Source organism: Trichechus manatus, unplaced genomic scaffold (genome assembly GCF_000243295.1).
Source record: "Trichechus manatus latirostris isolate Lorelei unplaced genomic scaffold, TriManLat1.0 scaffold00117, whole genome shotgun sequence".
Classification (NCBI taxonomy): Eukaryota; Metazoa; Chordata; class Mammalia; order Sirenia; family Trichechidae; genus Trichechus; species Trichechus manatus.
In genome coordinates this window covers 3735432-3746322 of record NW_004444053.1, presented here as the reverse complement: position 1 = coordinate 3746322, position 10891 = coordinate 3735432, and the positions used below count along the sequence as shown (strand labels likewise).

General features: G+C 43.7%; 1 protein-coding gene across 3 annotated transcripts in view; it reads left to right on the top strand.

Moving 5' to 3' along the window:
• The first annotated feature begins 1806 nt into the window (after window positions 1-1806).
• SCYL3 (SCY1 like pseudokinase 3) overlaps window positions 1807-10891 on the top strand; it is a 63448-nt gene continuing 54363 nt past the window's right edge. Inside the window, exons 1-2 of one of the 3 annotated variants that reach the window (XM_004384097.2) lie at window positions 1807-2142; window positions 7285-7499. In XM_004384097.2, the coding sequence (XP_004384154.1) occupies window positions 7335-7499 (165 nt within the window). In that variant the 5' untranslated portion in view covers window positions 1807-2142; window positions 7285-7334. Of the gene's footprint in view, window positions 2143-2228; window positions 2248-7284; window positions 7500-10084; window positions 10121-10891 lie in introns of those variants that run through there. The other 2 variants (XM_023738445.1, XM_023738446.1) reach the window with 2 other exon arrangements.

The following is a 10891-nucleotide window of genomic DNA, read 5'->3' as shown; positions in this document are numbered from 1 at the left end:
GGAAAAAAAGAGAGAAAAAAAACTTACAGGTTCATCAGGGCGTTAGTTATGTCACTTACAGGTTTTTCATGGCGTTAGTTATGTCAAGCTCTCAGTCACCCATTTCGAAAAGGAGAAAACATGCTAGGGAGTATTAGGGTCACATTACTTCTACATACGGTGTAATTTTCTGCGTGCATTAATTGGTTGAAGCTACGTCCTACGAGCAGCTGGCATTCTAGTAATGAGACATCCACATTCTAGAGGAAGTCAGCTAGCATGATACCAGAAAGGCCGTTGCTAAGATGGATCTCTAAATACCTCAGCCAAATTGAGTTCTGATGATACCAGATGTGTTGCTAATTATCATGGTGAGTGCCAGAAATGGATTTTTACTGGCAGAAATAACAGCATATTAATCATTACAAAAGTTAGAAACGGGTGCTCAAATTAAAATGATTCATAATAGCTATATCAGCTAAAATATTTTAGAGAATGCTCTCCGCTCTTGAATAAACAGGGTCTAAAATTCAAGGGAGGCCTCAGTCTTTCCTTGAAGATGTCACCTGAGGCTTCATCCCTAAATGATCCTGGTTCGACCACTGGTCTGGAGGATTTGGGTTGCCAGATGTTGATGTGGACTATGACAGTAACAGAATCCTCACTCTGCAGCACTGTTAGCTCTGCTTCTGAACTTTCTAATGCAAGGTGGTAGGCAGGCCACCTAGAAGTGTGCTTTCTGTTATGGTAGTCACAAGCCACATGTGGCTATCAAGCATTCTAATGTGGCTAGTGCAAACTAATAAATACACATTGAATTTTGAACCCAGTGCAAATAAAAGGGGGAGGGGGTATAAAACATTTCATTAATAACTTTTTATCTTGAGTGCATGTTTAAAGGATAATTTTTTGGGTAAAATATAGTATTAACATCAACTTCATCTCTTTTTCTATTTTTAATGAGGTTACTAGAAAACTTAAAATTATATACGTGGCTCCCATTCTATTTCAATAGGACAGTGCTGAGGTAGGACAGAAAGCTGACTTCATCAAGTCTACAGGACCAGCAAAATTAATCACTGTGCCTGTCTCCTAATAAATATTTAATACATTTCTGAAGAAGGGGCAAAATTTGGTCTGATATTTACTTTCATTTAACCTGGTGACAAAATTTTGGAGTCCTATCCCTCTTCAACTTTTTCTACTACTGTTGTTACAGACTAGAAAGGACCTAAAAGTTGCACATAACCAAATGATTTAGGTCACTAGTCAGCTGTAAGGTAAGCAGTTGCATTATGTGGTAATTACTACCAGAGTCATGAAGATGATAGTAACTAACATATATTGAGTGCTTATTATGTGTCATGGAGCCCTGGTGTCACAGTGGTTAAGTGTTTGGCTACTAACCAAAACGTGGGTAGTTTGAATCCACCAGCTGCTCCTGTGAAGCCCTATGGGGCAGAGTCAGAATTGACCCGATGGCAACGGATTTGGTTTTTATGCGTCACGTATAGTTTTAAAACCATTAGTATAATTATTTCTCACCCAGTGAAACGGGCTATTGATATTAATATTACCAATTTTACTTTTTGCTGAATTAAGTGCAGTTTTGAGACTTTCTGTCTCAAAGGCTTAAGCAGGACTCAGTCAGTTACAGCCGTCATTCCACAGAACTTTGACCCACGCAGCGCAGCCAATCAGGGCTGCGGGGGTGAACAGCGTCGTGCTCACGGACGTCCTCGCCAGTTTTCAGACTGGACTCCTTTTCGGCTCGTGGCCCCTATTTGCTAGAGGCAATCGGCGGCCATTTTAGATTCGGGCGGAAAGAAAGTTAAAACTGAGAAATTAAAAGCCTAAAAAGCAAAATCAGGACAAACTTGTACCGTCAACCCGACTGTCTAGGGAAGAAACATCTGCACAGACCAACTCGGCTACTGGGAACAGTGAGCAAAACGGGCTCGGCGCCGGTGCCCACACTCAAGATGGCACCCGCCTGAGACTCGCCTGTGCGGCCGCTCTATCTCGCTTCCGGGTTCGTTTGCCTCAGTGCTGGTGTCGGACAGGCGAAGGCTGGCACTCTGTCCCATTTCCGGGTCCGTCTCTATGGTGTCGGAGAGAGCCGAGTCGGGAAGATTGCCGGTATAGTGGCCACGGCTTCACGGGGTAGGCAAGTTGGTTGGTGTCAACAGGGGGCAAAGAGGGGACCGGAGCCATTGCCCTCTGCCGCCCCCCGCCGCCCCTCTGCCGCCCCCCGCCACCCTCCCGCAGGTAACAGGCCCTGCGCTGGGGCCTCCGACTGTGCGGTCCGGGCCGGGGTTGGGGGCCAGGGCTGGAGAAGAGGCAGGGGCTCGCGCCGGGCTCGCGGGGCAGTCGCAGCCGGTTGGGCTCCGCCGTCAGCCTCCGCGCACCCTCCCCCAGCTTCAGTGCGTGGGCGTCCTTCTCATCTGGGCTTTGCGGGCTGCGCCTCCTGGGCTGCACTGGCGGCCGGGGCTGTCGGCGGAAGCCACGGGATCGGGCCTCTCGGGGAGGTGTGGAAGGTGAGGGGCCGGTCAAGCAAGTGCGCCGCCCCGGCCTTCAGCGGCCCCGGGGTCGCAGTTGGAGCCCGGTCCACTCCCGGCCCGCGGACTCCCTTCCCGGCAGGCGGTCCGGCAGGTTTGCGCGGCGGGCCGGACACTCCCCGGAGGCGGCATCGCCTGAGCTTTGGGGGCCTGAGGTCGTGCCCGCCCTGAGAAGGCGGCTTGGTTCTTGGTCCAGGACCAGGGCCAGGTCCCTCGAGGCCCAGCTGGCTCTTGACTGCGTTAAGCTTTTTATTTAGAATAAAGATGAAATACGGTTCTCCGAAGGTCTTGTTTAGGAAACCACGTGAATACTCAGAGTCTGGTTCTGAATTTTGGAGTTATACTAATAAGTGCTGTTTTTAAGAACCCATGTGCATATCCAGGTAAAATCGTATCTCTTAGCCGAAAGCATATTTAGTTCTTTTGATCCACAAAGGCTTCCCTGTGTGTTGCTTGTCACCTAGCAGTGCTGCACAGAGTTCAAGACTGGGACTGTATACCTGAAACGGATCAAAGCACTCAGTGCAGATGTCTTTAGAGCCCATAATGCAAGCCATTACTTTTTGAGTTCCCTAGCTGTGTGAGCTAGAATCAAGATAATTATAATTAACTGCTGGGAAAAGAGCAGAGAGATTCCCCCAGAGCTTTCTTAGTTGAGTGTATGAGTTGCACAGCGTTCTAAACCCAGGCTTTTCGAATGTGCAGGTGGTCCGGAAACTGTGCTGCCCAAGGAAGGAAGGAGGAAGCTAGGTGAACACATTATTTAGAGAAGACTATGATGCCCATTCAAGTTAGAGTGCCGATTCAACATTTTATTATAGAGAGCGAATGTCATGAATTCTGCAAGATATCTATGCTGTGGCGTTAGAACATCTTTTTCTACTTTCTTGTGACTTTTGTTCCAAAGCTATCAAGCAAGATTTTGTATTTTCTCCCTCACTTCTCAAAGCAACAGGAGAGCATTTTCCAAGTCGAAGTGTTATTTATCAGTTCTATATTTCAGTAATTCATTTGTGCTGAATTATCATTTTTGAAGCAGTGTTTGTCAACGGTATTTGCGCCTCTTTAGTTACAGTGTGTAAAGAATTAAGAGTTAATGCTTGTAAGATGTTTTTAAGTTTTAATCGTCAGCACATCTTTTTATTTCTTCTTAATAAAAGGCAAAATTTACACTGGACATGGAATATAAGGCTACTACTCTATCTGTGGAGTCATGATGGCACATCTTGCTAACCACAAGATCAGCAGTTTGAATCTACTAGCCGCTCCTTGGAAACCTTATGGGGCAGTTCCAGTCTGTCCTGTAGGGTCACCATGAGTCGGAATTGACTCGACCCCAGTGGGTTTTTGGTTTTGGTATTCTGTCTGTAGACTTCTGTCAACATTAACCATGCTTCCAAAATAGTTAAGATGGCACCTTTCCTTTGAATTCTTTCAAGAAACCGAGTCATCCCTTTTCATTTTTAAGTGGTATTCTTCAGGGTCGTAGACAAAAAAAAAAAAAAAAAAAAAAGCATCACTGGGTGGTGCAAATGGTTAAGTGCTAGTTAAGCAGTAGGCTGCTAACTGAAAGGCTGGATGTTTGGGTCCACCCAGTGGTGCCTCGGAAGAAAGGCCTGATGATCTACTTCTGAAAAATCAGCCATTGAAAACCCTATAGAGCACAGTTCTATTCTGACACACATGGGGTCGCCATGAGTTGGAATTGACATGATGGCAACTGAGTAGAGCAAAAATACGCTGCTAAGAAAAATTACCAGTTTTAATGTCTTCCTGAAGCTTTCATACGCTGTTAGTTAACTTGTGATATTCATAATATTAAATCAGAGGTTAACACTTGTAAGGCACAATGTTCCCACAAGGAGGTGTTTTGCTATTTAGAAATGGTGAAGTAAGTTAAATGCCTGTGGTTGTCACCTTTGTTGCTGCCAGTTATATACTCAGAGCACTGCTCCTGAATCCTGATTGCCATTTTATCTCCTCTAGGGACTAATACATATTATAACTAAATAAACAGTGCTATTTTCTGCCAGGATTTTCATTTATTTGCTGTTCCTTGTTCTCAGTTTTTCCCTTGGCATGTGCTGATTTTGGAAAGCTCTGTTGTGTGGCTGAGAGACAGAAGGAAGTTAGATTAGCTTCAAGTATACATTTTTCAAAGTAATGACTCTCTAACTCATTCCTCAGTGTGACAGATTTTTCAGGCAAGAGGAGCTAAAGAGTAATTTTCTGTTAATGAAATGGCAATTAGTTTCAAAGAACATAGACCCACTCAAGCTACCTCAGGTAAAGGGAGCTGATTGTAAGGGTGTCACTGAGGCAGGGAGGGAAGTGGATTTGAAGCTGCGCTTCCTATGGCCTTGAGATGGAGCATGGTAATGTGCCCCTATAAATGTTTGTGCTCTCTATTAACCTAAAGGTTGCAGTTTGAACCCATCCAGTGGTGTTGTGGAAGAAAGATCTGGCAGTCTGGTTCTGTAAAGATTACAGCCAAGAAAACCCTATGGAGCAGTTCTACTCTGTAAAACATGGGGTTACCATGAGTTGTAATTGACTCCACAGCAACTGATTTGGCTTTTGGTTTAAGTTACTGTCTTAGGCTAGGTTCTCTAGAAGAGCAAAACCAGTGAAGCATATATGTATAAATATATATATAGAGATTTATCTCAAAGAAATGCCTCTCACTGTTGTGGAGGCTTTAAGTCCCAAATCTGTGGGTCAGATATCAGGCTGGAGGCTTCTCCTGAGTCATGTGGTTGCAGGGGCTGATGAACCCAAAATCGGCAGGTCGCACGGCAGGCTACTGGCTCATGGGGCTGCGGGAGCTGGCAAATCCCAAAATCTGCAGGTCAGGCAGCAGGCTGCTGGCTTACATCCCAAGAACTGGAGGTCAGATAAATGATAAGTTGGATGCAGGAGAGAGAGAGAGCGTGCATGCTTTGCCAGAAAATCCATATATATCGGATGCAGGCCACACCCCCAAGGAAACTCCCCTTAGATCAGTAGATCAGATCACAGAATGGAGGATAATTACATAATACTGACAATCATGGCCTAGCCAAGTTGGCACATAACATTAACCATCACAGTCCACCCCTTGTCAACTTGGCACCTGTACACATCTCCTTAAACCGTACATAGTCTCTAAATATAGTTATAAAGTCACACTTGCACCTAACATGATGCAGCCAACGTGTGAACAACCAGAAACACAGTAGCCCTGATTACATCTTATATATTTTGGGTATTAGGATAAGAGAGGGAAGAAAACAAAAATATCTGCTGTATATACACAAACACAGATGCATGTATGATAAGACGAGGAAGAAATACTCATAACAGTTATAGTCCTCGATTCTGCAGCTGGTCACGTGGCTGTAATTGGTATTTAGAACTACCTTCTTCTACCACCCATTCCATTATTCCCTTTGCCCTCAGCAAGCCCCTCAGCTAATCGTGGTTCTTTGCCTGGTGGGGTGACCCAAACCTTCATTCCTGAAGGGTCTGGGCATTAGTAGTCATGTCGGAATTGCGTTGCTGTAGTTTTCCATTGACTTTAGTCACAGGGCATGGTAGTACTCAGAGATACCCTCAAGGATCTGCATTCCAGACATACCCTTCATTGTCTCTATTATATAATATCAATCTGATTTCCCCTGGTAATCAGGATCAGTCACATCAGCCAATATAGTGACTCCCTTCTTTGCCTGTTGATCCAGAGGCATAAGGAGCCAGAGTGGCCAGGTGGCATTCTTAACTTCGAGTTCAGTGGAATCAGTGATGTGTCTTCAGGTGGAAGCATTCCTCCTTTTGGAACTAAGACCTATAGACTCGCAGCGCATAGGGTCACGGGGACCGGAAGCAAAAAAAAAATTTCTTTTTAGGCCACTAGAGGTAATAGTGGAGCCCTGGTGGCACAGTGGTTAAGAGCTTGGCTGCTAACTGAAAGGTTGGCAGTTCGAATCCACCAGCTGCTCCTTGGAAACCCGATGGTGCAGTTCTACTCTGTCCTGTAGGGGTAGTAGTGAGTAATGCCACTCCTTTTTCCAGTCCTTGATTCCTGAACCCATACCAAATTCTGTCTTAGTCATCTAGTGCTGCTGTAACAGAAATACCACAAGTGGATGGCTTTAACAAACAAATTTATTTTCTCATGGTTTAGGAGGTTAAAAATCTGAATTCAGAGCACCATCTCTAAGGGAAGACTTTCTCTCTCTGCCGGCTGTGGAGGAAGGTCCTTGTCTCTTCAGCTTCTGCTTCCCATTTCCTTGGAGATCTCCATGTTTCTTGGCATATAACTTACCCACTTGGTACTAAATGTCTTTGGCTGGTTTCTCTAGAAGAGCAAAACCAGTGAAGCATATATTTATAAATATGTATGTAGAGAGATTTATTTCAAGGAAATGTCTCACATGGTTGTGGAGGCTGCAAGTCCCAAATCCATGGGTCAGTTGTAGGCTGGAGGCTTCTCCTGACACTTGTGATTGCAGGGACTGATGAACCCAAAATCTGCAGGTCAAGTGGCAGGCTGCTGGCTCACATCCCAAGAACTGGAGGTCAGATGATGACAAGTTGGATACAGGAACAAGGGAGAGCTTTGCCAGAACATCCACATATACTGGGTGCAGGCCACACCCCCTAGGGAAATCCCCCCTTACATCTGGTTATGTCTGGCTCCATCTTGGCTATCTCTTGCTCATGTTGCAGGTAGATTTAATGTTTACACATTATTTATATTTTCTTTTAGATCTGCTCAGCCTTGAGGAAGAGCTGCAGTACAGCCACACTGCATAAGGGATGGGATCAGAGAACAGTGCTTTAAAAAGCTATACACTGAAAGAACCACCATTCGCCTTACCTTCTGGACTTGCTGTTTATCCAGCTGTACTGCAAGATGGCAAATTTGCTTCAGTGTTTGTTTATAAGAGAGAAAACGAAGACAAAGTTAATAAAGCTGCCAAGGTACTGTAATAGGTGACTACTTGATAGCACCTTTCCCTATCTTATTTTTTATTAAAAAAATGTTCAGTCAATAAAGATCAAAGTAGGTAAGGCCGTAAGGAATGCTGTTCTTACCTATGACTTTAAAAACACAGTTGTCCTTCATGGCAGTGTCTCCAACATGCATGACATGGTCAATTACCAAAGCTGTAGCCAAAATGTGTCATAAAACTCAGTGTGATGGCTTTTATCATCATTATTTATGTATTTAATTTTTTTTTTTTTTAATTTTGTTGTGTTGTTCAGAATATACACAGCGAAACATACACCAATTCAACTGTTTCCACATGTACAATTCGGTGACATTGATTACATTCTGTGTGTTGTGCAACTGTTCACACCCTCCTTTTCTGAGTTGTTCCTCCTCCATTAACATAAACTCACTGCCCCTAAGGTTCCTATCTAATCTTTCAAGTTGCTGTTGTCACTTCAATTAAATATAGATAGTTCTTAAAAGAAGCAGAAATTCTTTACTAACAGATAAGCAACCCTGTTGCCATTGAGTTGATTCTGACTCATAGCGACCCTATTGTTTGGTTTTAAGAAGACTTCAGGGGATATTTTTGGTTTAAAGATTATCTCAGGGCAGTAGTTTCAGAGGTTCATCCGGCCTCCATGGCTCCAGAAATTCTAGAGTCCATGAGAATTTGAAATTCTGTTCTGCATTTTCTCTCTTTTCATTTTTTATTTTCCAGTGAGGAAGTTAGGGAGACCGATTTTACATGGTGGGTGTTGCAGTGGTTAAAGCGCTTGGCTGCTAACTGAAAGATCAGTGATTTGAATCCACCAGCTGTTCCGCAAGAGAAAGATGTGGCCATCTGCTTCTGTAAAGATTTACAGCCTTGGAAACCCTAGGAGCAGTTCTCCTCTGGTCCTTAGTCGGAATCAAGTTGACGATGATGGGTTTGGTTTTTTTGGTAATATAAGATAAAGGGTTAACATACCTTAGCAAAAATGATGTTAAGTGTTGATAGCGTTCTAAGTAGTATGTTGATAATGGGCATGGGAATAAAAATAATATATCTTAGGAAATTCAACTACTATTTTTTCTTTTCCTGAGGCATCTGCTGGACTGGGAAAACCAAAGGATCTGGGTTCTGGTTCTTGTTGAAGGACCTGGACTCTGGTTCTTTTTTTTTTTTTTTTTAAATTGTGCTTTAGGTGAAAGTTTACAGAGCAAATTAGTTTCTCATTACACCGTTAATACACAAATGATTTTGTGACATTGGTTGCCAACCCTGTGACATGTCAGTACTCTCCCCTTCTTCACCCTGGTTTCCCTGTTTCCATTTGTCCAGTTTTCCTGTCCGTTCTACCTTCTCGTCTTTGCTTTTGGGCTGGTGTTCCTATTTAGTCTCGGATACATGATTGAACTACAAAGCACATTCCTCACGTATGTTATTGTTTGCTTTATGGATTTGTCTAATCTTTAGCTGAAAGGTGAACTTTGGGAGTGACTTCAGTACTGAGTTAAAAGGGTGTCTGGGGGCTGTACTCTCTGAGTTTCTCCGGTTTCTGTCAGACCAGTACGTCTGTGAATTTAAACTTTGTTCTACATTTTCTTCCTCTCTGTCCGGGACCCTCTATAGTGATCCCTGTCACAGCAGTTGGTGGTGGTAGCCAGGCACCACCTAGTTATTCTGGGCTCAGTCTGGTGGAGGCTGTGGTAGTTGTGGTCCATTAGTCCTTTGGATTAATCTTTCTCTTGTGTCTTTGGTTTTCTAAATTCTTCTTTGCTCCAGATGGGATAGGACCCTATGTGTATGTTAGATGGTCGCTTGCAGGCTTTTAAAATTCTAGATGCTACTCACTATAGTGGGATGTAGAATATTTCCTTTATGAACTCTGTTACACCATTTGAGCTAGGTGTCCCCTGAGACTATGGTCCCCAGCACAGTAACTTGGTTCCTCAGGGAGTTTGGATTTATCCGTGAAGCTCTATGACTGCCTTGGTCAAGTTGTGCCAACTTCTGCGGTATTGTGTACCGTCTTACCTTTCACCATTTACCATTTACTGCCTAGTTAGTATTTTTCCCTTCCTACCCCTCCTCTCCCTCATAACCATCAAAGATTATTTCTTTCTGTTTTGTCTTAGTCATCTAGTGCTGCTATAACAGAAGTACCACAAGTGGATGGCTTTAACAAACAGGAGTTTATTTTCTCACAGTCTAGGAGGCTAGAAGTCCAAATCCAGGGTGCCAGCTCCAGGGGAAGGCTTTTTCTCTCTTTCGGCTCTGTGGGGAGATCCTTGTCAATGGTCTTTCCAGGTTGAGAAGCTTCTCAGCGCAGGCACTCCGGGTCCAAAGGATGTGCTATTCTCCTGGCTGTTGTTTCTTGGTGGTATGAGGTCCCCCTGTCTCTGCTCTTTTCTTTTGTATCTCAAAAGAGATTGACTTAATCTCTTAATCTTGTAGATTGAGTCCTGCTTTGTCAACACAACTGCTGGTGATCTCACCTCAACATCATAGAGGTAGGATTTACAACCCATAGGAAAATCACATGAGATGACAAAAATGATGAGATTCATGGACTATCCAAGTTGACATACATTTTTGGGAGACATGATTCAATCCATAACATGTGTAAGCCTTTTCTTGAATTTTTATAATAGTGGTCTCATACAATATTTGTGTTTTTGTGGTTGATTTATTTCACTCAGCATAATGCTCTCCAGATTCATCTGTGTTGTGAGATGTTTCCCAGATGTACCATTGTTCTCTGTTGCATAGTGTTCCACTGTGTGTCTGTACCATAGTTTGTCCGTTCATCTGTTGATGGACACTTAGGTTGTTTCTATCTTTTTTGCTATTTTGAATAATGTTGTGCTGTTTGGGTCTTGTTTCGTTTTTTTACAGACGGACATCAAGTTTTGCCAGCACCATTTGTTAAAAAGATGTTCTTTTCCCCATTTAATGGACTTTGGGCCTTTGTGAAGGATCAGGTGACCGTAGGTGGATGAATTTACATCTGAGTTCTCTGTTCTGTTCCCTTGGTCAATGTGTGTGTCGTGGTACCAGTACCAGGTTGATTTGACTACTGTAGCTGTATAGTAGGTTGGGTTCTGGTTCTTGTTGAGGACCTGGGCTCTGGTTCTTGTTGAAAGACCTGGGTTCAGGTTCTTTTTGAGGGATTGGGGCTCTGGTGCTTGTTGAATGGCTTGGACTCTAGTTCTTGTTGCAGGACCTGGGCTCTGGCTCTTGTTGAGGGATCTGGGCTTTAGTTATTGAGGGACCTAGCTTTTGTTCTTGTCAGTGGACCTGGGTTCTGGTTCTTGTTGATGGACCTGGGCTCTAGTTCTTTTTGAGGGACCTGGACTCTAGTTCCTGTTGAAAGGCCTAGGCTCTAGTTTTTTT